Genomic DNA, 27,879 nt, shown 5'->3' on the forward strand with positions numbered 1-27,879 from the left:
TACTCATGGTGCCAATTCAATCCGCCACCATTACCTCAGGCAGTATGTTCCAGATTGGAACCGCCCTTTCGATGATAAAGAAATTGTCATATCTATTTTCACTCCTCATCTTAAACCTGGCCAAGTTTTAGGGAAAAAAACCTCAAGTCCATGTTTTTTTTGTTTTTTTTTTAACTTATTTTTTATTTGAAGTACAGTAAATTACAGTAATACACATCACATATTTCTTATTACATTTGTTGTACCACTTCGTTTTTCGAGCTTTAAAAAAGATAGAAATAAAAGAAGTAAGGAAAGTGAGCAAGAATCGTGAAGGTGCAGGAGAGTGTTGGGAAAAGGAAGCCCCTTAGGGAGGAAGTTAGAGAAGGAAGTAAAGAAAGGAAATAAGACCCTAGAAAGAAAAGGAAAAAAAAGGAAAAACAATCGCTCTATTGTAACGCAAAACTCCGCAAAAAAGGATATACCAACAGTGTTTTAAAAAAAAAATTATTTTATACCCCCCGTTACCAGATCCTGGTACCATTTATATTTTAAATTACTATTGCACCTTATGCTTGTAATAGTTCCATAAATGCAGACCTTGTCTTTTGGAAGTGGTGTGCTTTGCCTGCTAGGAGGAGTCTCAAGTCCATGTTCAAGAGGAGAATTAGGCCATTCGGCCCATGAAGTCCACTCCGCCATTCAATCATGGCTGATCTATCTTTCTCTCTCAACCCCATTTTCCCACCTTCTCCCCGTCACCCCTGACAATTTTCTTTTGGTTTGCAAGATTGAGATGTGACTTGGAATGAAATAGGTTTACAAAACAATCTTGAACCACGACCCTATCGCCTCCAGAATTAAATAATAGAATCCTAGAGTCAATACAGCATGGAAATCCTTGGTTCAGTCTAGTTTATTGTCACGTGTACCGAGGTACAGTGAAAAGCTTTTGTTGCGCGCTAAAAGAGTCAGTGGAAAGACTATACATGATTAAGCTGTCCACAGTGCGTAGATACTTTGATAAATGGAATGATGTTTAGTGCAAGGTAAAGTCCAGTAAATTCTGATTACACATAGTCCAAGGGTCTCCAATGAGCTAGATAGTAGATCCTGATTGTGGGTGCTGCCTGTACAGAGTTTGTACGTTCTCCCTGTGACCGTGTGGCTTTTCTCCGGGTGCTCCGGTTTCCTCCGCACTCCAAAGACATTCAGGTTTGTAGGTTAATTGGCTTTGGTAAACATTGTGAAATTGAGGTGTGTCGGACTCTTTAGACTATCTCTAAAGTCTAAACTAGAGTCGAAAGTTGAAGCATCACAAGCGTCAGGGTAACTCTGAGATTGACGTGATTGAAATCCTGCACAATAGACAATAGACAATAGGTGCAGGAGTAGGCCATTCGGCCCTTCAAACCAGCACCGCCATTCAATATGATCATGGCTGATCATCCAACTCAGTATCCTGTACCTGCCTTCTCTCCATACCCCCTGATCCCTTTAGCCACAAGGGCCACATCTAACTCCCTCTTAAATATAGCCAATGAATTGGCCTCAACTACCTTCTGCAGCAGAGAATTCCAGAGATTCACCACTCTCTGTGTGAAAAATATTTTTCTCATCTCGGTCCTAAAATATTTCCCCCTTATCCTTAAACTGTGACCCCTTGTTCTGGACTTCCCCAACATCAGGAACAATCTTCCTGCATCTAGCCTGCCCAACCCCTTAAGGGTCTCGACCCGAAACGTCACCCATTCCTTCTCTCTAGAGATCCTGCCTGTCCCGCTGAGTTACTCCAGCATTTTGTGTCCATCTTCGGTTTAAACCAGCATCTGCAGTTCCTTCCTCCACATTTTGTCTGCACTATCACCCTTGCAGTAATTGGAAAGGGTTAGTAATTCAAATCATTCGGATATTCCTGCTCATGTGTGACCTTTGTTTTAATCGTACAATGCGCAGAATCTCAATAGAATTAACATCCGACTAATATAGAGCCGATGATTCTGAATTAAAAATCAGGCAACGTTTATAATAGGACATCAGTTTCATATCAACATGACCAATATCTCTTTCTCTCTATGCTTCTGCCCTTTCTTTTCTGGCTATGTCCTTATGACTGGTTTGGCATTTAGATGCCTATTTTTTAGGTGAAGCTGTGATATGGAGGTGGAATCAAATTTGCAAACAGAAAATAAGATGATTAAGTTTTGCAGAGAATTGCCTTGTGATGAGGTAAAGGGCCTGTCCCACTTGAGAGTCGTTTGCGAGTAATTTACGTGTCATCATTTACGTGTCACGACGCACGCCGCTCGCGTTGTGCCGCGTATGTGATGTGCGTGGTGACGTAGGCAGTGACGCGCGGTGGCGCGCGGCGCCCCAGGATTTTGGGATGTACAAAATCTTCGCGCGCCATCTGCGTGACGTGCACAAATGATGCCCAAGTTGTACAGGCTCTTAATTCTTTGCAAACTTAATCAGCTTTTTTCATAAGTGATAGGAGCAGAATTAGGCCATTCGGCTCATCAAGTCTAATCCGCCATTCAATCATGGCTGATCTATCTCTCCCTCCTAACCCCATTCTCCTGACTTCTCCCCATAACCCCTGACACCCGCACTAATCAAGAATCTATCTCTGCCTTAAAATAGTAAGATTAAACGAGAACTTACCAGTTTGAAGTTTGATCTGTATTTTATGAGGAGTTACGATGAGGGATTACGTGAAGAACCCGCTCAGTGCACAGGCGCGGCATACTTCCAAGCAGCGGTGGAATCACAGATAGACACAGTTATTTTGAAGTAAACATAGTAAAGATAAGGAGACATCAATTTATTAGTTTGATCCATATAATGAGGGTGGTAGCGGAGGGCACGTAATCCCTCATCGTAACTCCTCATAAAATACAGATCAAACTTCAAACTGGTAAGTTCTCGTTTAATCTTACTATTTTACTTCGGAGTCACGTGAGTGACTACGTGAAGACTTCAAAGCTCTGTGATTTCAAACCGTGTAACAGTTTTATTTCACTCACTGCCGAAGTTCTTGAGGGAGGAAGTGTGTTATCGTAATCAACCAATGAATCTGTTTGATGAAAAACACAATGGTATTTTTTAACAATAACAACAAAGAAATTAAATTGCTCCCCTGGGCTTAAATTAAATATTTGCAGTCCGTAAATCTTTACTGCAAATAAAACAGGTTTTGACAACGGCTTATTATGAAATTTCTGAACGGTCTTTCCCCCCACCATCCTGCTGTAGCCAGGATGTGGTCTATAGGCATGTCCATTCTTTTAGCCGTCGATGTGGATGCTGCCCTGGTGGAATAAAATTTGTACATGTTAGTGTTTATCCCAGCAGTTTTTAGCACCTGCTTGAGCCATCTCGCAATGGTTTGGCTCGTCACCCGACCATAAGGTTTTTTATGACTGACCCACAAGGCTTTTCATCTCCCTCGAATATTTTGGTTGTGTCTATGTAGGACAGTAGGTGGGTCATGGCACATAACCGTGGTTCTGGTGGGTAAACCCGGAATTCCACGACTGGATTAGGTGTTCCTGGTCTGCTCTGTTTGATCTGTCGCTGGATAATGACAGATCTGGTCTGGAGCTGTGATCATGTTGTCCAGTCGCAATAGGTGTAGTGACTGGACCCTCTGTGCAGATACAAGTGCCATCAACATGAGTGTTTTGAGCATAGATTGTTCCAGGTTAAGGGGTCTGGCTGGTGGCCATCCCCTGAGGTATGTCAGGACCACACTGACATCCCATGTATGGGTGTACCTTGGTCTAGGGGGTTAGAGTTGTAAATACCCTTCATTAGTTTGACCACCAGCAGGTGGGACCCCATGGCCTGTTGTCCTGGAGCTGGTTTTAAATAGACAGGCATAGCACTTCTAGCCGTGTTGATGGCTCTGTAGCTGAGTCCTTCATCGTGGTGAAGGTTCGCCAGGAATTCCAGTACGTTGGTAACTGTAGCAGTTGAGTAGGTGGTCCCTTTATCCAAGCAGTACTTCTCCCATTTCTTGATGCTGGACAAGTGCTGTTTTTCAGTGGATGTTCGAAGGGATGCTGACATGGTGTCGATGGTTTGTTCTGATAATCCCAGTCCCAGAAGTGGTTTGTGCAGAATCTGCAACCCAGGAGTTTGATTTTCTCATGGCACGGGTGGCTTGTGCCCAACACTGGGTGTTAATAACTCTGGGTTACTGGGGATACCATCGGAGTTTCAACAACCATGTCATGGAGTTTTGGGAACCATGGCTGTGTAGGCCAGTCGGGTACTATCAAAATACCTGAAGCAGAGTCCATTTGTATTGTGCGTAGTCCCCAACTGATGAGGCAGAAGGGAGGAAATGCATAGAAGAAGAATTTCCCCAATCCAGCGCGAACGCATCTACCGCTGCTGCCTCAGGGTCTGGTTCCCAAGCGACATACATAGGTACCTGGTGATTTAGCCTTGATGCAAATAAATCGATATCTGGCGTGCCATATTGCATGATAACTTTTGCAAATTATTTGGGGTTTAACATCCATTGTCATTAAATTTACGTGACCTGGTGTCTGCCACTGTATTTAGCTTACCTGGCAGGTAAGTTACTGATAGCCAAATATGTCTTTCGACACACCATTGCCAAATTGTGTTGACCAACTTGTCGCATGATACCGATTTTATGCCGCCCATATGGTTAATGTAGGCCACCGCCGTAGTATTATCTATTTGTAACCGTACATGCAAGTGATGCATATTTATGCATATGCTTTTAAACCATAAAAGTCACCCAACATCTGTAGATAATTAATGCCCAGTGTAAGTGGTAACGATGATTCTGGGTTAGTCCATCTACTACTTGTTAGTGATGATAATAGGTTGATATTATGCCAAACATTTTTTGCCCACCACTGTAGTTATGATATTGCTTCAGTGGGTGACTTCATGACACGATCATAATGACCTGTATGTCGTTTTGGTGCCTGTACCTTTGCTCTTTGTAAGTTTTGACAGTGCAAAGGTCTGAATTGTGTAGCCGGAAATGCTGCTACCATATTCCCAATTACTCTGTTACTTGTCGAATAGTTGGGAGTACGTGGACCATTAAATTGTTGCATGATTGTGCCAATTCAACTGTTTTGTCTCTTGGCAAAGTTACATTCACGTAGACTGAATTAATTGTTTTTTTATTTTATTTTTTTTTTTTATTTTTTTTTTTATTAGAAGTACGGTAAGTTACAATAATACACAACACATATGTCTTAATACATTTTTTGTATCGCTTCATTTTTTGAGCTTTAAGAAAAAGATAGAAGTAAAGTAAGTAAGGAAAGTGCGCAAGAGTCGTGAAGGTGCAAGAGAGTGTTGAGAAAAGAAAGCCCCTTAGAAAAGAAGTTAGAGAAGGAAGTAAAGAAAGAAAGTAGACCCTAGAAAAGAAGGAAAAAGAAAGGAGAAACAATCGCTCTATTATAACATTAAACTCCGCAGAAAGGGGACTACCAACCAAGTCTGTTTTTGTTGGGGGGTTTTTTTTTTTTACCCCCCGTTGCCAGATCTTGGTACCTTTTATTTATTTATTTATTTATTAAATTACTATTGCACCTTATGCTTGTAATAGTTCCAAAAACGTAGACCACGTCTTTTGGAAGTGGTCTTGTTTGCCTGCTAAGAGGAATCTCATCTCTTCCAGATGTAGTGTTTCAAACATATTTGATATCCACATTTTTATTGTTGGTGTGGGCGCATTTTTCCAGAATTTAAGTATGAGCTTTTTTCCCATTATTAGCCCGTAATTGAGTAAATTCTTCTGAAACACGTTTAGTTCAGGGTTACCTTCCGATATTCCAAAAATGATCCATTCTGGTTTTGATACCAGTTTTATTTTAATTAATTTTGTAAAGATATCAAATATTTCATACCAGAAATTTTGGATTTTTGTACAAAAAACAAAAGAATGCGCTATGGTAGCTTCTTGGCACAGACATTTATCACAGATGGGTGAGACATTAGGGAAGAGTTTATTTATTTTAGTTTTTGAATAATATAGTCTATGTAATGTTTTGTCTCTTGGCAAAGTTACAGTCACATAGACTGAATTAATTGTGAACCCCAAGTAGTCCATGATTGTGGATGGCTTCAACTTAGATTTAACTGGATGTAAGACAAACCCAGGGTTTCGAATAACTGTTTTGGTGCCTGTACCTTTGCTCTTTGTAAGTTTTGACAGTGCAAAGGTCTGAATTGTGTAGCCGGAAATGCTGCTACCATATTCCCAATTACTCTGTTACTTGTCGAATAGTTGGGAGTACGTGGACCATTAAATTGTTGCATGATTGTGCCAATTGAACTGTTTTGTCTCTTGGCAAAGTTACAGTCACGTAGACTGAATTAATTGTGAAGCCCAAGTAGTCCATGATTGTGGATGGCTTCAACTTAGATTTATCTGGATGTAAGACAATCCCAGGGTTTCGAATAACTGTTTGGTAGCTGATACAGCTAACATAGTCAATTCCATGGTCTTGCCTATTTTCCCATTGGGTAACGCTTTAAATTGCCCCATCCAGGTAAATTTCAGGTATCTGCGATGATCCTTGTGAATGGTACTAAAATAGTAAACATCTTTAAGATCAATGCTTGCCATGAAGTATCCTTTGGAAATTAGTTGTTTAGCAGTAACAACCGTTTCCATTTTGAAATGTATATACTTAACAAACATATTTAGTGAAGTTAAGTCAATGATGATGCGACATCCACCATCTTTTTGGGTTTAGTGACGAATATTTGATACGAATTCCAAGGGTTCATGTTTCCCATGATACCCTTTGTAATTAGTCTCACCAGTACAGCTTGTACCTCTCGTTTCTTTAACGGAGAGGGAAAATACCCTCTGGGGTAAATGTTGAACTGGTGGCAATTTTTCTAGTATGAATTGTATTTTGTATCCACTAAAGCCATTGAGTATATACTGATCACTTGTGATAGACTCCCGTGCTTCTTAAAACAGGTGTAATCTCCCCCCTGTTAGTATTAAGCCCCTATTTTCTATACGTTGGTAGGAACCAGACCCACCTACCTCCATGGTTATGGGTATTCTTCTGTTTCCTGCCGGTGCAACGAGTCTTGCACGTTGTCTGACGTGGTGGTGGTGTTGGGGGGTGGCGCATTTTCCATGGGGCCTGCTCTGGGCCTTGGCCTGAAAGGCTTACGGGATTGGCATGCAGGCCCCGAGCTTTCACCAGTACCATGAGGTGGACCCTCCTGGTGGACGCGTTAGAGGTACTGCTGACTGGTTTACGTGTGGTGCTCATTCCAGACCCTGCCCTCTTGCGCCGATATTTTGGACACTTCGTCCAGTTTTTGTGAGGTCGGCGTTCTTTGAGGACAGGTTTTGTAACTTCCTGAGAAGTTGCGGAGCACTGCGAACAGTAGGTCAGGTGTTTTGCCATACTACCGTGACCCTCTGGAGAGAGCATGCGAAAATGATAGCTGACGTCAGGGATATCAAATTCATTTTTTGATATTTTGGCTTTTTTTAAAGCGATGCTCAATGTACCCTCCAATAATGGTGGCCACTTTGAGTAAATGCAATTTAGGGGAAGCGTGATGAAATCCAACGCCTCATGACTACCTGCCTTGGAGATTTTTGAAATAAACAGGTAGTAAGCTGGCCATCAGTTGAGACTGAAAAGCCATCTCGCTAGTGGTGGAGCCACATAGCGGCCACACCCAGCAGCTCCTCCTGATCCTGTACCTCAAGCATACTCCCGATGTTGTTCAGCCAATGACCCCTCTTCATGATCAGCCCAGCCACTGGTCACCCCAAAGCTAACCACACTAAGGAGGAAGCGATAGGCAGTGCCTAGGCACTGTGGAGGGAATGCCTGAACCCTCCAGCGAGACTGCCCCTCACGTAGCGTGTCTCGCAGGAGCTCCTGCTCCAGGAGCCGCTCCAGCGGCTCAGGCGGCTGTCTCTCTCCCATGCGGGTGGAGAGACGTCCCCTCCGACAAGTCGGAAGCCACCGGCCGGATGCCTCTTCGGATGGCTAAACATCCAGCCCGCAGCTCAGGCACTAGCGGGACTGGGCTCGGCGCGGTGATGGGGATAGCGGAGCGCCCGGTAATTGTCCCTACCGCCTGTTACTGCCCCCCCTGCAATGGAACGCTCCTCCGTTGGATTCGAGCGGGGGACAGGTTCTTCTAGAGCTTTTGTGCCTTGTAGAAGCGAGAGCGCCCCTCAAGCAGCGCGTCTCGCAGGCACCTGCTCCGAGAGCCACTCCAGCGGCTCAGGCGGCTCTCTCTCCCCCCGTGCGGGTGGAGAGACGTCCCGTCCCAAATCGGGAAAACACCTGCCGGATGCCTCTTCGGGCGGCTATGCATCCAGCCCGCTGCTCAGGTACTAGCGGGCTGTGCTCGGCACGGTGTCGGGGAATAGCGGAACACCGGGTAAACGCTCCTACCGCCTGTTCCTGCATCACTCCCCGACGGAAAACCGTTCCTCCTCGAACGGGGGACAGTTTTGTTCCAGATCCTTTTTCTCTGCCTGTAAAACACAAGCAGGAAAAGGCTCCCCTGTAAAAGAAACCCGACCTCAGGGTACTCACCTGACGGTCCGTTTCATTCTGTAGCGGGAGCGCCTAACTCCCGCTGCAACCGCTGTTGCACTGCTGGCGTTAATGCCGCGCATGCGCGCTGAGCGGGTACTTCACGTAGTCACTCACGTGACTCCGAAGTAAAATTATCCATTGGCTTGGCCTCCACAGCCTTCTGTGTCAATAAATTCCACCGATTCATCACCCTCTGACTAAAGAAATTCCTCCTCGTCTCCTTCCTAAAGGAACGTCCTTTGGTTCAGAGGCTGTGGCCCCTGGTCCTCGACTCTCCCACTAGTGGAAACATCCTCCCCACATCCACTCTATCCAGGCCTTTCATGGAAGCTAGCTAACTAAATTTACTGCACCAATCAGTTGTGCTCCTGAGAGTTTTCCCTGCATTGACTCTGTGGTGACATTTTATCTGTGACTCAAAATGATAAAAGCTGTTTTAAATGATATTGCCACAGGCGATAGTTCCATTAAATTGATCTTCCGGTGCTTTTCATTTTGAACGTCTGCTTGCAGAAATGGCAGAGAGATTGCATATAAATGTTTAATCATCACAGGTTAAAGAAACCTAACGTTGATGGCGATGAGGGGAAAGTGCTTTTATGATGGAACTTTTTCATCTTCTGAGGCTTATCCTTTTACCTTTCAAGGGTTCCATTTCACGTCAGCTGGGAATTTGTTTTAAGCAAAGCAGTGTTTGGTCACAGTCGGGCTTCTGGGCTGACATCACTTCCATTTCGTAGAAATGATGGCCATTCGGCCCATCATGTCAGTGCTGGCTCAAACACCACAGTCACCCAACCTTAGCCGAAGAGACACAGAAAATAGACTCTTCGGTAAACTTTTCCTTGTGTGTAGGGATGGATGAGAAAGTGGGGCAACATAGACCTGGTGTGAACGGGTTTTCGATGGTCGATGGATCTAAAGGTCTGTTGCCACACTCCGTCTTTCAGTCAATGAATCAAGTCAATTGTTTGCCACTTGCTCTGCTTGTGAAAGCAAACATATCAGTAAAAGTAAAAGTACCATTCACTCATTGGGGCTTCTCGGTGCATAAGCCTAGGCCTCAATGTTGTCCAAGTCTTGCTGCATGCAGGCATGGGCTGCGTCACTCGATGAGGAGTGTGTAGGAAGGAACTGCAGATGCTGGTTGAAATCTAAGACAGATACAAAATGCTGGAGTAACTCTACGGGTCAGTCAGCATTTCTGGAGAGAAGGAATAGGTGACGTTTCGGGTGGAGGCCCTTCTTCATATAAGGGGTATAAAAATAATGGGTAGAACGGAGACGAGGAAACACTTTTTCACCCAGAGAGTTAAATCAGAGTTTTCTCTCTCCTAGGACTGCCTTCCCAGGCTGACGAGCCCCATCTGCCTGAGACTCGTGGGGGTGGGAGCGTCTACCTTCCCGTGCAGGTCTATAGCACCTAACCACTGCCCACTGCCCACACCAGAGGAAACTGTGGAATTCTCTGCCTCGCAGAGGGCGGTGGAGGCAGGTTCTCTGGATACTTTCAAGAGAGAGCTAGATGGGGCTCTTAAAGATAGCGGAGTCAGGAGATATGGGGAGAAGGCAGGAACGGGGTACTGATTGGGGATGATCAGCCATGAATGGCGGTGCTGGCTCGAAGGGCCGAATGGCCTACTCCTGCACCTATTGTCTATTGTCTATTCAGACTGAAAGTCGGGGGAATGGGAGGCGAGAGATATAGAACAAATGAATGAAAGATATGCAAAAGAGTAACAATGAGCGGTGGGTTGGGTGAGAACGAGTCACAGACAATGAGGCCTCAGCCCATCGTCAAGCACTATCTTCTCTGGGGCTAACTGGTCTCCAACTACACCCCAAGTACTTTTTAAAGGTGGCAAGCATTCCTGTCTCCTCAGGCACAGCTTTAGACCTACCAAAGCTAACTGTCCTTGTATATTCCTTCTACCAATTATGTCCTCCCTATTTTCGACATCTCTAGGGAGAGGAATAGATCCTACAATACAATACCTTTTTATTTGTCATTTGAACCTCACATGAGGTTCAAACGAAATTTGGTTTCTGCAGCCATACAAGAAAAGAACCAAGACACACACCAACACAATTTACACAAACATCCATCACAGTGAGTCTCCTCCTCACTGTGATGGAAGGCAAAGTCTTGTCTCTCCCCTGCTCTCCATTCCTCTCCCGAAGTCGCGGTCAAAGCCCCCGGCGGGCGCTAGCAAGTCCGCAGCCACTCAAAGCCGCGCCGGGCGATGTAAGGCCCTGCCCCGGGTCTTGGTGTTGGAGCCCCCGGCGGGAGCTGGCAAGTCCGCGGCAAATCAAAGCCGCGCCGGGCGTTGTAAGGCCCCGCTCCGGGTCACTCGCAACCCCTGCAATTCGGGCGGGAGAAGTCGCCGTTGCCGGTGCCCCGCGAAGCGGTCTCCCACCGGGGACCCGCGAGCTCCCGGTGTCACCATCCACCGGAGTCGGGTCGCAGCAGCGCGCCACCGCAGCTCTCCACGCTCCGAAGCTGGCCAGCTCCACGGAGGTAGGTCCACAGCTCCACAGGCTCCTTGACTTGAGCCTCCAGGTCGTTCCGGTTGGAGGCCGCTCCACGGCGCTAGGCCCCAACGGCAACGGAGACCCGACAGGGAAAAGGTCAGGTCTCCGTGCAGGGAAGAGATTTAAAAGTTTCCCCCACCCCCCACACATACACATTTAAAAACCCGCTACAAACTAAACCCTCAACAGGACAAAAAAAAAAAAAATACACAGACAGGCTGCAGAGCCCTATGTATCCTGGTGGCATGAACATTGAATTCTTCCCTTGCTGTCTCCTCCCCTTCATATCTCTCCCTCAGCTCTCGGGCTCCTCCTTTTTCCTTTCTTCTCCCCGCCCGCCCCCCCACCCTCCATCAGTCTGAAGAAGGGTTTCGGCCCGAAACGTTGCCTATTACCTCCGCTCCATGCAGAGTTGAACAATCTCCACTATAGGAAATAGGCAACGTTTCGGGCCGAAACCCTTCCGGGTTTCGTCCCGAAACGTCGCCTATTTCCTTCGCTCCATAGATGCTGCCTCACCCGCTGAGTTTCTCCAGCATTTTTGTCTACCTTCGAATTTCCAGCATCGGCAGTTCCTTCTTCAGTCTGAAGAAGGATCTCGACCCGGAACGTCGCCCAGTTCCTTCTCTCCCGAGATCCCGCTGAGTTACTCCAGCATTTCGCGTCCACCTTCGACATTTAAATCATCCGCCATCGTGCAAGTTCTTCCCTCGATCCTTATACTTAACTGTATATAAGCCTGGCATCGTTTTTACAAATGCCAACTAATGATGGCACGGCAGGTAGAGCTGCTTCCCCACAGCACAAGATGCTGTCTGTGTGGAGTTTGCACGTCCGCCCCTGTGACCACATGGATTTATTCCGGGTGATCCGGATTCCTCCCTCATCCCAAAGGAGGGATTTGCAGGTTATTTGGCTTCTGAACATTGCCCCTCGAGTGCGGGGAAGTGGAAACAAAAGTGGAATATCACAGAACTTGTGTGAATGGACGACCGCTGGCGGGCACGGACCTGGTGGGCCGAAGGGCCTGTTTCAGTGCTGTATCTTTCAATGGAGACAGGAGAAACTGCAGAGGCTGGAGTCTGGTGCGTAAAGCAAACTGCTGGAGGAGCTCAGCGGGTCAGGCAGCGTCTGTGGAGGGAATAGGCAGACAATGTTGGACAGTTGATCGATTGAGATGGAGCCAGAGAGATCAAGAAAGGGAAGGGAAATTCAATGATTCAATGATACTTTATTGTTATGTGTATCTAGATGAAGTGAAATGCCGGTGAAATCATACGGCATGCCTCACCTTGGCCGTAGACAAGTGTCACCATGTTCCTGGGGCCCGACAAAGTTACAAAAGTTCACCCCATCCCCCATCCTACAGACCACCCCTCCCCCACCCCTCCCCCCCCACCCCCAGACCCCCTCCCCCCTTCCCCAGACCCTCCCCTCCCCCCACCTTCGCCGGGCCGACAAAGTTACGAAAGTTCACCCCGCTCCCCCATTCCCACCCCACACTCCACCCCTCCCCCAGACCCGCTCCCCCACCACCCCCCCCCCCCCCCCCCCCCCCCCGGCAAGGGTGGGGAGGGGTGGAGTGTGGGGGGGGGGGGCACACTCCACCCCTCCCCACCCTCACCGGTTCCCCCTTCAGTGACCTCAGCGGGAATATTGGAAGTGGCCTATGTGAATTTGAGGATGTAAGGTCCTGGCGAGGATGATGACATGGGCTCCTTCCACACGGGGGTCAGTGCCTGACTTTCTCGTAAACATCCACCATCTTCTCTCACCCAGTTTAATCCCCACTCCCTCCATCCATTTAGCTGCTCCTGAGTGGGCCTAAAACTAAGCGGAAGCTCAGAGGGGGCCGTGCCTTTACTGTTCTATGTCTTTTAATTTATTGTTGTATTTCATATGTAATTTTTGCGCCTCATGTGAGCTGTTATGTTATGTTCTGTTATGTTGTCTGTTTATGATGTCTTGTTTATTCTTCTGTACAGCACTTTGGTCAACATTGGTTGTCTTAAAGTGCTTAACAAATAAAGTTGGATTGGATTGGATTGGATTGGATCCACCCATCACCAACACACCACTCCCCCACCCCCCCACCCCCCTCCACTCTTCCCATCTGCCCACCTCACCACCCTGACTCGTTCTCATGTCCCCCCCCCACCCCCCCCTTCCTTTCCCATCAACGCAAGCATGTAGGACAAGCAAGGATCTCAGTTTAAGAATAAGGGGTAAGTCGTTTAAAACGGAGACGAGGAAACACTTTTTCTCACAGAGAGTGGTGAGTCTGTGGAATTCTCTGCCTCAGAGGGCGGTGGAGGCAGGTTCTCTGGATGTTTTCAAGAGAGAGCTAGGTAGTGCTCTTAAAGATAGCGGAGTCAGGGGATATGGGGAGAAGGCAGGAACGGGGTACTGATTGGGGATGATCAGCCATTTGGCCCTTCGAGCCAGATGAGGTGAAATGCCGGTGAAATCATACGGCAGGCCTCACCTTGGGGACGAGGAAACACTTTTTCTCGTGGCCTACTCCTGCACCTATTGTCTATTGTCTATTGTCTATTGTCTATTGATCTAAACTAACTAACTAACTAACAAAATATCCTCTGAAAATGCAGTTCCTGAGTTGCTGTTCTCAAAATTAAGATCTCAAAGCTAAGAGATGTTAGCCCAGAACATCTAAAAATTTGAGCTCGATTTTTTTAAAGCATAAGTATCTCAATACTGAAATTGCTCCACTCACCACAAGGCTCCAACTTCCTGAAACAATTTTCCTAACCATGGAACTCCTCTATTCTTCCATCTTCACTCAGTTCCAGATGTAAGGCAAGATTTGCCTGTTCCCTTGCAGTTTGGCTTGGAATGAGATCTTGTCGAATGGAAATTGCATGATCATCAGGAGGCTAACATGACATGGGAAATACAGACAAAATAATTCCACTGCTCTTCTGAACAATTTCCAATCTTTTTCCCGTTATAATGATAACTTGTTTCGTCTGGAAGGTAAGCGAGCAACTCAGCGTGACAGGCAGCATCTCTGGAAAGAAGGAATGGGTTACAGGTTTGTACGTTCTCCCCGTGACTTGCGTGGGTTTTCTCCGAGATCGTCGGTTTCCTCCAACACACCAAAGACGTACAGGTTTGTAGGTAAATTGGCTTGGTGTAAATGTAAAATTGGCCCTGGTGTGTGTCGGGTAGCGTTAATGTTCGGGGATCGCTGGTCGGTGCCGACTCGGTATGCCGAAGGGCCTGTTTCCGTGCTGTATCTCTAAACTAAACTAAACTGCACTAAACACTGAGAGAAAGTTAAACAGAGCCGGAATCACTAGAGGTTGCCTGAAGAAGGGTTTCGGCCCGAAACGTTGCCTATTTCCTTCGCTCTATAGATGCTGCTGCACCCGCTGAGTTTCACCAGCATTTTTGTCTACCTTCGATTTTCCAGCATCTGCAGTTCCTTCTTAATCACTAGAGGTGGTGGGTTAGTGAGAAAGCAGCCCTAAAACCTTTCCATCAAGCGCGGGATGTCAACATATTTGTCTTGACATCTTGCCTGCTAATAAGTGTGGAGATTGTCGAACTAGCCAAGCTCAGGGTTGTTTTTAATGGGGTACAACATGTTTCTGAGCACTCAGTGATAAAGTCCTCCCACAACATGAGCAGACTGACTGACAGAGAGTTCAACGTTATGCCAACAACATGATGTAACCTCCGTTTTGAACAGACCTTAGCCATCGCGATGGTTAACTTTACACAAAGGCTGTTGTAAACCTGCTCAGTGACACAACGTCACAACTAATGTTGTGCTCTGTCCTTATATCCTCGGTCGGGTTCCGTCTGTTGAAATTCTTTTCACATCGATAGCCAAAGGAAAACTTTATTTTCCCATCAGTCTGGGTTGGATCCGAGATTTTTGTTCCATAATTTCGACATTAGCATGGAAAACGGCAAAGCCCTCAACCCGAAAATAATTCAATTTTCCCTGTAGCTTTGTCCTGGATAGAGTCAATGTGGAGAGGATGTGTGGGCGGAACAGTGCAGCAGCAGAGTTGCCGCCTCACAGCGCCAGAGACCCGGGTTCCATCCTGACCATGGGTGCTTGTCTGATGGAGTTTGCACATTCTCCCCGTGACCTGCGTGGATTTTCTCCCGGAGTCCTGGTTTCCTCCCACACTCCAAAGACGTACAGGTTTGTAGGTTTAATTTGGCTTCGGAAAAAAATTATAAATTGTCCCTAGCTTGTAGGATAGTGCTAATGTACGGGGCAATCGCTGGTCGGCGTGGGCTCGGTGGGCCGAATTCGATGGCTGAATCATCCTACCACAACCAGAGAGCTATCCTGAACTATTGTCCACCTCACTGGTGGCCCACGGCCTAGTCTTGTTTGATGGCCCTAGGCCTACTCTTCTCTGGCCTTACCTTCTCTTATACTGTATCTGTAACTATACACTGTAAATGGCCCGATTGTAATCATGTATTGCTTTCCGCTGACGGGATAGCATGCAACAAAAAGCTTTTCACCGTACCTCAATACATGTGACAATAAGCTAAACTGAAGGGCCTGTTTCTGCGCCGTATCTATAAACTAAATTTAAAACATATGAAACGTATAAAATTGTTAAGGGTTTGGACACGCTAGAGGCATGAAACATGTTCCCGATGTTGGGGGAGTCCAGAACCAGGGGCCACAGTTTAAGAATAAGGAGTAAGCCATTTAGAACGGAGACGAGGAAACGCCTTTTCTCACAGAGTGGTGAGTCTGTGGAATTCTCTGCCTCAGAGGGCGGTGGAGGCAGGTTCTCTGGATGCTTTCAAGAGAGAGCTAGATAGGGCTCTTAAAAATAGCTGAGTCAGGGGTTTAAGGATAAGGGGGAAATCTTTCAGGACTGAGATGCGAAAAACATTTTTCACACAGAGAGTGGTGAATCTCTGGAATTCTCTGCCACAGAATGTAGTTGAGGCCAGTTCATTGGCTATGTTTAAGAGGGAGTTAGATGTGGCCCTTGTGGCTAAAGGGATCAGGGGGTATGGAGAGAAGGCAGGTACAGGATACTGAGTTGGATGATCAGCCATAATCATATTGAATGGTGGTGCAGGCTCGAAGGGCTGAATGGCCTACTCCTGCAGCTATTTTCTATGTTTCTATGTTTCTAAGATATGGGGAGAAGGCAGGAACGAGGTACTGATTGGGGATGATCAGCCATGATCACATTGAATGGCGGTGCTGGCTCGAAGGGCCGAATGGCTTACTCCTGCACCTATTGTCTATTGTCTATAAAAAAAGACAATGTGGGCTGAAGGGCCTGTTCCTGTGCTGGATTGTGTTCTACGTTCCAAAGATCTTTTTCCACTGACCACTGCATGCTGGTTCCCTCTTCAATGTTTCCCCGATTAGCCTTCCCTTGTGGCACATGTCAACAGTCTGTTGTTTGTGGGGTATCTGTGCCTAGCTGGATTCTGCTAACATTATCTGGTCCCAAAGTGAAATGCATATATATATATATATATATACTGTAGATGCGATCATCCATCATGGGGGAGGACAGCGAAATGATAGCGTGCACTATTCTTTGAAGCAACTCAATGATATATCACAGACCTCAATGGTCAAAACATAGAAATTCTCAGAAATATCAAAGCTGTTCTGAGAATTCAGCGCTTGTTTTTACATTAACGCTGGACAGAAAATGCTGGAGTACCTCAGCGGGGAAAGGCAGGATCTCTGGAGAGAAGGAACGGGTGACGTTTCAGGGTGGAGACCCTTCTTCATTCTTCTCTCCAGAGATGCTGCCTGTCCCGCTGAGTTACCCCAGCATTTTGTGTACTGTTGTACAGTCATGGCCAACTCACTCCAGGAAGGATGTGATCCAATGGGAGAATTGGTGAAATGCGGTCACTGTTGAAAGGCGTGAGCCTTGTGCGAGGTGGGAGAACGCCAACCTCACATTTGTCTGATGGTTTAGTTATTGAAATCCGCCCGTCTTGTGCTCTTTTACAGCAATAACAGACGAGGGCCCGGTGGAGAAGAAAGGGGGTCCCATGCACACTGGTGTTGTGGTGGGAATCGTGATGGCCGCCATCGTCATCACTCTAGTCATCATTCTAGCCGTCATCTACATCAACACTCACCCCCTGTCTTCAGCTGCCTTATTTTTTATTGAGGTGAGTCGAAAGGTGAGTCCAGAACAAGGGGTCACAGTTTAAGGATAAGAGGGAAATCTTTTAGGACCGAGATGAGGAAAACATTTTTCACACAGAGAGTGGTGAATCTATGGAATTCTCTGCCACAGAAGGTAGTTGAGGCCACAGTTCATTGGCTATATTTAAGAGGGAGTTAGATGTGGCTCTTGTGGCTAAAGGGATCAGGGGGTATGGAGAGAAGGCAGGTACAGGATACCGAGTTGGATGATCAGCCGTGATCATATTGAATGGCGGTGCAGGCTCGAAGGGCCGAATGGCCTACTCCTGCACCTATTTTCTATGTTTCTATGTTTCTAAAATCTCATTCATAATACCGAACCATTGAATAACTTGGATGAACACCAGCCATAGAGTCACGGAGTCATCGAGTGATACAGTATTGAAACAGGCCCTTCGGCCCACCGAATCCTCACCGACCAGCGATCCCCGCACACTAACACTACCGTACACAGACTAGGGACAGTTTTACATTTACCAAGTCAATTAACCGACAAACCTGCACGTCTTTGGAGTGTGGGAGAAACCAAAGATCTCGGAGAAAACCCACGCAGGTCACGGGGAAGACTCCGTACAGACAGCACCCGTAGTCGGGATCGAACCCGGGCCTCTGACGCTGTAAGGCAGTAGCTCTACTCTGTAAGGCGCTGTACCTCGAAACTAAACTAAACTAAACTTTGCGACCCATCCATTTGGGGAATTCCGCTCACGTCCAATGTTTTATTTGGAAAAATTATAATCAGGAATAAATTACTGCTTATCACCCAGGACCCGACACTGTGAGATGGAATATGACAGTCCCAGTAATATACTGCGTCAAAACAGAATGCGGTGGATTTATTGGGACTATTCATAAGGGAAGGAGACAGTAAATTATCGATCTGCCCGCGCGTAAAAACGACTGGGACTTGCAAAGTGAGACACAATTTTAATGAAAGGAAGTGAAACCCTCCCTCACAACACTCGTAGCTTCATCTATTTAGACTATTTCCCTCTGAGCGGTTCGCACGCTACAAAAGCGTTTCATTGTACCTCGGCACACGTGACAATATACTAAACTGACACTCATACCCACAAGAACTTGATTTAACTTCAGAACCTCCTTTGAAACAGGTGCAGTGAAATCCATCCATTGATTGACTAATGAATGAATATGAATGAAATGAATGAAAAAATGATTAGCCAAGTATTGTATACAGGCAAGGAATTGGCCTTGGTGCTGCGCTGCCAAGAATAAATACACGATATGCAGTAGACAATAAAAAATAATAATTTAAATGTGAAAGTCAAGGTCCAGGGTAAACAGAGGCGACAGACTTTTGAATAGAAAAAAGCTGATGATGATTTAATTTATTTAAATCATTTAATGTGATGATTTAGTAAGGTAACCACACGGAATACAATCTGAACATAGAAACATAGACAATAGGTGCAGGAGTAGGCCATTGGGCCCTTCGAGCCTGCACCGCCATTCAATATGATCATGGCTGATCATCCAACTCAGTATCCTGTACCTGCCTTCTCTCCATACCCCCTGATCCCTTTAGCCACAAGGGCCACATCTAACTCCCTCTTAAATATAGCCAATGAACTGTGGCCTCAGCTACCTTCTGTGGCAGAGAATTCCACAGATTCACCAATCTCTGTGTGAACTCATTCTAAGGAATTCTGTTTATTCCTTGGAGCATACAAGGAAGAGAGGTGATCTCATAGAGGTGTACAAAATCATCAGGGGCATAGATTGGGTAAATGCACAGTCTTTTGCCCAGAGTAGGGGAATCGAGAGTCAAGTGTCAAGAGAGTGTCCCAGATAGGACAATGAAATACTTGGGACACATGACCATAACACTCCTACTCCTGCACCTATTGTTCTATGTTTCTATGAAACCTTGTGCCTAGGTTCATGATCATCTAACATCTTAACATGAGGTCCCAGTGTCTCAAACATGGGATTTTCAACATAGCTCCATCCATGGAAAGTAACTGAACCAACTGTTTGCAGCCAGTTCAGGGAAGGATTACCTCAGTGTTGATGATAAATCTCTCAGTCCTGCAGCAAAGGCAATAAATAAAAAAGAACATGCATCTCGATGTCACATTCAACAATCTCAGCACTGCACGGCCAACTAATCAATCATACAATAGTATTATTACTGTGGGGAAATAAATAATGAAACTGCAGGTGCTGGAAACTCTAACAAAAACTCAGCTGGTCAGGCAAAAGTATCAATGTTTTGAGCCTGCTGTTTCCAATCAGAACGCATCGGTAGAGTGTTCAAAAGGGAACTGCAGATGCTGGAATATCGAAGGTACAAAAAATTGCTGGGGAAACTCAGCGGGTGCAGCAGCATCTATGGAGCGAAGGAAATAGGCGACGTTTCGGGCCGAAACCCTTCTTCAGACATCGGTAGAGTTGCTGCTTCACACAGATCCCGAGACCCGGGTTCGATCCTGACTACGGGTGCTGTCTGTACGGAGCTTGTACGCTCTCCCCGTGACCTGCGTGGGTTTTCTCCGGGTGCTCCGGTTTCCTCCCGCACTCCGAAGTCGAGCAGGTTTGTAGGTTAATTGGCTTCGGGAAAAAAATTGTAAATTGTCCCAAGTGTGTGTAGGATAGTGCTAGTGATCGCTGGACTCGGTGGGCCGAAGGGCCTGTTTCCACACTGTGTGTCTAAAGTCTACAGTCTAAAAGTTACAAACTGAAGGTGTGCAACTACTTACAATGCCCATATCCAGACGGTTGTACCAGTGAGATAGTTACCAGGAGGTAAATACATTTATCGCATTTAGTCTTCTTCTTTCGTGTCCATCTTCCATGTTGCAAATGTTGAATCAGTGGGAGCCATCACTTGTTGCAGTAGATGGCGGTGGTAGCAGAATTAGCTCAGGATACTTCCAGTTCCCAGCCCCTGCCACGTGGACGCTTCTGCTATGGGGCCGCGCGTTTAGTAAGTATTGGGGATCAAAGACAAATATCTCCTCTCTCCAGCCAGATCGAAGGGCATTAAAAATGTCAAAAGGAGAAAGAAATTTGATTTGCAGGGGAAGGATTGGCAGAAGCTGTAATGGAACATAATTTATAATGGCTTTTAAATCATAAGTGGGTGCGTGTTTGAAAAAAACATTGTGAACCAAGGGCAGAGAATTGAATCTGAGTGAGATGCAGCTCCTTCAAAAGCCCGACACAGGCTCCAAATACAGCCTGCATTGTAATTGCTATCAGCACCCACGTAAATCCATCCTTCTAATATATTTATCGTGCAGTCAGTAATCTACAAAATGACTGGCAGCCTGAAACTTTTCTCTCAAGGCAGAGATTACTATTGTTCAAATTACATGCAGACTACACCCTGGGGAATCTTCGATATTAATTTTGAGTTTTACTACATTTGCAAATGGGCCATAATTCTTTCATTATCGTATCTCGCTGCTAATGAAAAGAATACTGGTACATCAAATGATCGCAATTTTCAGAGTTAAAAATAAAATATTTGTCCAAAGGGAGCCATTATCTTCAGGCTTCTCTAATAAGATTTTAGACGGGTCTATGTACCGCACTGCTCTCTTTTCGAAGGTAGACCTTAAAATGCTGGAGAAACTCAGCGGGGTGAGGCAGCATTTATGGAGCGAAGGAATAGGTGACGTTTCGGGACGAGACCCTTCTTCGGACTGATGGGGGGGGGGGGGGGGCGGGAGGAAGAAAGGAAGAGGCGGAGACACTGTGGGAGAGCTGGGAAGGGGAGGGGAAAGAGGGAGAAAGCAAGGACTACCTGAAATTGGAGAAGTCAATGTTCATACCGCTGGGGTATGTTCGATGTTCTCTGACCAGCCGACATTTCTTGCTGCTTCAAGCAGGGCTGGATTTTTTTTTCAGCAGTCTATGATTCCTGTTCTCTCCTGTACTTTATACCTGCCTTCTGAAAGGATGCTCAGAGCAGATAAGACCATATCATTTGTCGGAAGGAACTGCAGATGCAGGTTTAAACCAAAGGAAGACACAAAATGCTGGAGTAACTCAGCGGGACAGGCAGCATCTCTGGGGAGATGGAAGGGGTGACGTTTCAGGTCTAGACCCTTCTGACCTGATACGTCTGAAGAAGGGTCTTGACCCGAAACGTTGCCCCTTCCTCCTCCAGAGATGCTGCCTGTCCAGCTGCGTTACTCCAGCATTTTGTGTCTATCTAAGACCATATAATACATGGCCATCTGCATTCGGTCTATTTAAAGTCAGTTTTCCCAATGCCACATAGATGTCCATGTTCGATCCTGACTACAGAGTTTGCACGTTCTCCCTGGGACCTTGTGGGTTTTCTCCGGGTGCTCCGGTTTCCTCCCACACTCCAAAGACGTACAGGTTTGTAAGTTAATTGGCTTCTATAAATTATCCCTAGAGTGTGTTGGATAAAACTAATGTACGGGCTGATCACTAGTCAGTTTGCCATCGCTGTTTGTGGACGTGTTGGGCCAAAGCACCTGTTTCCATGAAAGTACCTCTAAAGTAAATAAACACACTTCGCTTAAAATTTCGGTAATTTTCAATGAGGTCCCCCCTCCTCATCCTTTAAAACTTCAGTGAGTAGAGGCCCAGAGGTGTCAGAGGCTCATCATATGTTCACCCAGTCTTCCCCGGATTTCATCAATTGGCCGGTAGCGTTTTCTGTCGTGCTGGGGGGAAGTGTGCTTAGAGATTGATCCAGATCCAGAAACTCGCTGGAGTTTAGACGGATGAGGGGGGGGCCTCATTGAAACCTAGCGAATAGTGAAAGGCCTGGATTGAGTGGATGTGGAGAGGATGTTTCCACTCGTGGGAGAGTCTAGGACCAGAGGGCTCAGCATCAGAACAAAAAGTCGTGCCTTGAGAAAGGAGGAATTTCTTTAGTCAGAGGATGGTGCATCTGTGGGATTCATTGCCACAGGCGGCTGTGGAGACCAAGTCAAAGTCAAAGTATCCTTTATTGTCATTCAGACCTTTCAGTCTGAACGAAATTTCGTTGCCTTGCAGTCCTACATATAATAAAATAACAAAAACACACAATAAACACAAATTTAACATCCACCACAGTGAGTCCACCAGGCACCTCCTCCATGGATATATTTAAGGCAGAGATTGATTAGTACGGGTGTCATGGGTTTTGGGGGGAAGGCAGCAGGAAAATGGGGTTAGGAGGGAGGGATAGGTCAGCCATGATTGAATGGCGGAGTAAACGATGGGCCGAATGGCCTACTCTTGCTCCTATAACATATGAACTTCCTACATGTTGTGAGAGTGTCTCAGACAGGGTATCTCAGCTTCCACCCACTAGGTGAAAAACTCCTCGCTCACACCCCCTCAAAACATTTTACATCTCAACCCTAAACCCAGGCCTTCTCGTTTCAGAACCATCTACAGCTGTGAAAATATTCCTTTAATGGCAGTGACAAGGAGCCACGTAGCCCACCCCTGCTCCTACGTCACCGTCTCTATATTTCTGGAGGTGACCATTGCGACACAAGGAACTGCAGGTGCTGGAATCTTGAGTAAAGCACAAAGTGCCGGAGGAAGTGAGCAAGTCAGGCATCATGAGAGGAGTAGATCGGGTAGACGCGCAGAGTCTCTTGCCCAGAGTAGGGGAATCAAGAACTAGAGGACATAGAAACATAGAAACATAGAAATTAGGTGCAGGAGTAGGCCATTCGGTCCTTCGAGCCTGCACCGCCATTCAATATGATCATGGCTGATCATCCAACTCAGTATCCCGTACCTGCCTTCTCTCCATACCCTCTGATCCCCTTAGCCACAAGGGCCACATCTAAATCCCTCTTAAATATAGCCAATGAACTGGCCTCGACTACCCTCTGTGGCAGAGAGTTCCAGAGATTCACCACTCTCTGTGTGAAAAAAGTTCTTCTCATCTCGGTTTTAAAGGATTTCCCCCTTATCCTTAAGCTGTGACCCCTTGTCCTGGACTTCCCCAACATCGGGAGCAATCTTCCTGCATCTAGCCTGTCCAACCCCTTAAGAATTTTGTAAGTTTCTATAAGATCCCCTCTCAATCTCCTAAATTCTAGAGAGTACAAGCCGAGTCTATCCAGTCTTTCTTCATAAGACAGCCCTGACATCCCAGGAATCAGTCTGGTGAACCTTCTCTGCACTCCCTCTATGGCAATAATGTCCTTCCTCAGATTTGGAGACCAAAACTGTACGCAATACTCCAGGTGTGGTCTCACCAAGACCCTGTACAACTGCAGTAGAACCTCCCTGCTCCTATACTCAAATCCTTTTGCTATGAAAGCTAACATACCATTCGTTTAAGGTGAGGGGGGGGAAGATTAAATAAGAACCTGAGGGGTAACCTTTTCACACAGAGGGTGGTGGGTGCATGGAGCAAGCTGCCGGAGGAGGTAGTTGAGGTTGGTACTATCGCAACTTTATGGAAACATTTAGACAGGTACATGGATAAGACGGATATGGGGCAAACACAGGCAGGTGGGACGAATGTAGATGGGACACGTTAGTCGATGTGGGCATGTTGGGCCAAAGGGCCTGTTTAGAAACATAGAAACATTAGAAATAGGTGCAGGAGTTGGCCATTCGGCCCTTCGAGCCTGCACCGCCATTCAATATGATCATGGCTGATCATCCAACTCAGTTTCCAGTACCTGCCTTCTCTCCATACCCCCTGATCGCTTTAGCCACAATGAGTCGAGGGCAAACTCACCAGAACTCGCGGATTAGGTCACCCAAGTGGGACAAGTCAAGTCAAGTCGTCACATTTATTTATATAGCACATTTAAAAAACAACTCTCGTTGGCCAAAGTGCTTTACATTTGTTATAAGAATAGCACAACAAAACAGACTACATACATATATACATGTAGCCCTCACTCAGTGGACGTCAGGAAAGGCTTGGGAGTATAGATAAGATTTTAGTCTTGACTTAAAAGAGTCGATGGAGGGGGCAGTTCTGATGGGAAGGGGGATGCTGTTCCACAGTCTAGGAGCTGCAACCGCAAAGGCACGGTCGCCCCTGAGCTTATGCCTAGACCGTGGGATATTCAGCAGCCCCAAGTCGGCCGATCTGAGGGGCCTGGAGGTGGAGTGGTGGGTGAGAAGACTTTTAATGTAGGAGGGGGCAAGCCCATTGAGGGCTTTGCAGACATAGGCATGTGGCCCTCATTCTAGTTTAGATTAGTTTAGTTTAGTTTAGATACAGCAGGGAAACAGGCCCTTTGGCCCACCGAGTCCGCACCGACCAGCGATCCCCGCACACTAACACTATCCGACTCACAACAGGGACAATTTACATTTATACCAGATTAACCGACAAACCTGTCGGTCTTTGGAGTGTGGGAGGAAACCGAAGATCTCGGAGAAAACCCACGCAGGTCACGGGGAGAACGTACAAACTCCGCACAGACAGCGCCCGTAGCCAGGGTCAAACCCGGGTCTCTCTGGCGCTGTCAGGCAGCAACTCTACCGCTGCGCCACCGTGCCCGCCCTCTTCATCGGTCTTCATCTCAATGTGCTGATGATTTGGTGTGAAAAAGGAAAAGCTGTTAGGCTGATAGATTTCCACTGCCTCAGTGTGGAGTCTCTTGGCTTTCCTTACACATCGAGCAGTAAGCTAAACAAACAGCACACTCATCAAATGTTTTCCAAACTTACCCTTCACTTCCAATTCACTTTTTCCATTCTTTATAAAGCAGAATATAAGCCATCATTTTTCTGATTAGTGGTCTGGGTTTATTAGAACCATACATTCACACAGCAGAGCACGCCTGTTTCTAGTTACAGCCATTCCTAATACTGCCTGGAGATCCCTCTGTTTGATAACGTTCAGATCATTGCATGTAACGCATTAGCAAAGGTCACTGAACTTAAACTCGCTGTGGGATGATGCTGAGGGGTCCACTGTCGAAGTTACTAATCATTACCCTGTGAATTTGGGTGGTAAGTGAGTAAGTGTGAAGTGCTGAGGACCAGGTTGGCTGGAGTAGATTGGGAATTTGAGATAAAACCCGCGGGTAGAGTTGCTGCCTCACAGCGCCAGAGACAAAAGCTTTTCACCGTACCTCGGTACATAAGGCAGTAAACAAAACTAAGTCATTCATTTAGTTTCTCCTCCACTGATACTGTCAGTATTGCGATCAGATTCGATACATTTATTGTTACATGTGGCGAGTCACAGTGTGATCCTTTGTTTTGCATACCTAGGTATACAAAGGGTCACCACCTTAAGGGCACTGACAAAGTTTCAAATTACCTTTTTTTGCCCCCCGACCCCTCCGCCCTCTCTTCCCCTCAGCACCCAGCCCCCGTAGTACCCGACGGCCCTCAACGCCGGGTCCCCTCCCTTTGTTCTCGATGGCCCTTGCACTGCGGGTCCCCCTTTGTCCCCTGCGAACATCCCCCCCCCCCCCCAATGAGACCGCGGGCCCTGGGACTCCGGCCCCCGACCTCAGAACTCCGGCAGCTGCAAGATTCGCCTTGTGGTCTCGGGTTTCGTGGGGCGGGGAAGGGACGGCTATTTCCGATTTTCGGCATCTGCTGTACTTTACGTGGGGTAACAGTTTGTGCGTTTTGCCCCCCCCCCCCCCCCACATCCAGCGCCGCCCCCACCGATGGCCAGCCATGAAGTTCAGAAACAGCGTCGGACATCCCACCTACACTGAGGTGGAGCCCGTGGGCCACGACAAGGAAGGGTTCCTGGAAGCCGAACAGTGCTAAGACCTCCCTGGGGTGAAGGCGGCTGAGGTGGAGAAATGGCCACGGTCCTCCAGATCCACGGGGCACGGAGATGGACTCTCTCCATTTTCCAGCTGCAGTCCTGGCCAACCAGCCTCATGCCAATGACGGAATTGTACCACCTCCGATCCCCGCTAACAGCCGACCCACCCGTGTACATAAGATGAAGAATAAGTTACAACTAATAAGTATATGTACATTTATTTCTTTGCGAACCAGTTGTGTTCAGATCCATATATATATAGTATATATATATACAACATACCAGCGTATAGGTAGACCTTATACAATGGAACATTTCCATCTACTTTACTGGGGGAAGTGGATGCAATTTAGATTGGGTTCGTATAATTTATATATTGCAGTTATAATGCACAGATTTTCATCCCTCTCCTGCTCCCAGAGTTATAGACTGCATTGTTCTCATAGTCAAAGCCAATAGCATTACAATTTAAATATGTCTTACTTTTTTTGGTTGCTAAATGTTAAAATAAAAGATTTTCCATCATTGGGCCTGAGCATAGGAATTGTAACGTGTAGGAAGGAACTGCAGAAGTTACACCGAAGATAGACACAACATTTTGGAGCAACTCAGCGGGCCAGGCAGCATCTCTGGAGAGAAGGAATGGGTGGCATTTCGGTTCGGGTCTGAAGAAGGGTCTCGACCCGAAAGTCCAGAACAAGGGGGTCACAGTTTAAGGATAAGGGGGAAATCTTTTAGGACCGAGATAAGAAAAACATTTTTCACACAGAGAGTGGTGAATCTGTGGAATTCTCTGCCACAGAAGGTAGTTGAGGCCACAGTTCATTGGCTATATTTAAGAGGGAGTTAGATGTGGCCCTTGTGGCTAAAGGGATCAGGGGGTATGGAGAGAAGGCAGGTACAGGATACTGAGTTGGATGTTCAGCCATGATCATATTGATTGGCGGTGCAGGCTCGAAGGGCCGAATGGCCTACTCCTGCACCTATTTTCTATGTTTCTATCACCCATTCCTTCTATCCAGAGATGCTGCCTGTCCCGCTGAGTTACTCCAGCATTTTGTGTCTACTATAGGAATTGTAATGGTCTGCTTCATGAGTACAGGTCTTGTGCATCCACAAATTCACGTTGGACATTATCTGTTACAGGACGGGGGGAAGGAATCTATCTCACCGCTTCTGCCTCACCTTTTTCTAACCTCCCACCCGCTAGACACCCCTGGCTGACAGCCCTAATATGTACCTTCTGCTCACCTTTGCTCAAAACAAGTATTTAGGTCTCCAGACCTCAACAGGGTCTTGGCCCAGAGGGGAACCAGAGAGCTGAGGTGAGCATCATTGCCCTGGATGTCATGACAGGATTTGACCGTGTGTGTGTGTGTGTGTGTGTGTGTGTGGAGACAATAAGCCCAGGTAAAGCTAAAGCCAGTGGGAAAGTTCTCAGTTGATTGGAGACTGTCCTCATGCAAAGGAGAGTGGTTGCCGTTGTGGTTGGTCATCTCAACACAGGACCTTACTGCAGGAGATTCTCAGAGCAGTGTCCTTGGCCCCAACCATCTTCAGACGCTTCACTAACAATCTTCATTCCACCGTGAGATCAGAGAAACATGGAAAATAGGTGCAGGAGTAGAGGCCATTCGGCCCTCCGAGCCTGCACCGCCATTCAATATGATCATGGCTGATCATCCAACTCAGTATCCTGTACCTGCCTTCTCTCCATACCCCCTGATCCCTTTAGCCACAAGGGCCACATCTAACTCCCTCTTAAATATAGCCAATGAACTGTGGCCTCAACTACCTTCTGTGGCAGAGAATGCCAGAGATTCACCACTCTCTGTGTGTAAAATGTTTTCCTCATCTGTTCACTAGGAAGCTCCACAATCTTCAAT

The 27,879-nt window shown here is 46.6% G+C and overlaps 1 protein-coding gene across 2 annotated transcripts in view; it reads left to right on the forward strand.

The window, feature by feature from the left end:
- plxdc1 (plexin domain containing 1) overlaps positions 1–26,645 on the forward strand; it is a 186,092-nt gene extending 159,447 nt beyond the window's left edge. The window contains exons 13-14 of one of the 2 annotated variants that reach the window (XM_033034877.1): positions 17,086–17,261; positions 25,873–26,645. In XM_033034877.1, coding sequence (XP_032890768.1) covers positions 17,086–17,261; positions 25,873–25,992 — 296 coding nt within the window. In that variant the 3' untranslated portion in view covers positions 25,993–26,645. The remainder of the gene's footprint in view (positions 1–17,085; positions 17,262–25,872) is intronic. The other variant, XM_033034878.1, reaches the window with a different exon arrangement.
- Positions 26,646–27,879: the final 1,234 nt, after the last annotated feature.

Source organism: Amblyraja radiata, chromosome 16 (genome assembly GCF_010909765.2).
Source record: "Amblyraja radiata isolate CabotCenter1 chromosome 16, sAmbRad1.1.pri, whole genome shotgun sequence".
Lineage (NCBI taxonomy): Eukaryota > Metazoa > Chordata > Chondrichthyes > Rajiformes > Rajidae > Amblyraja > Amblyraja radiata.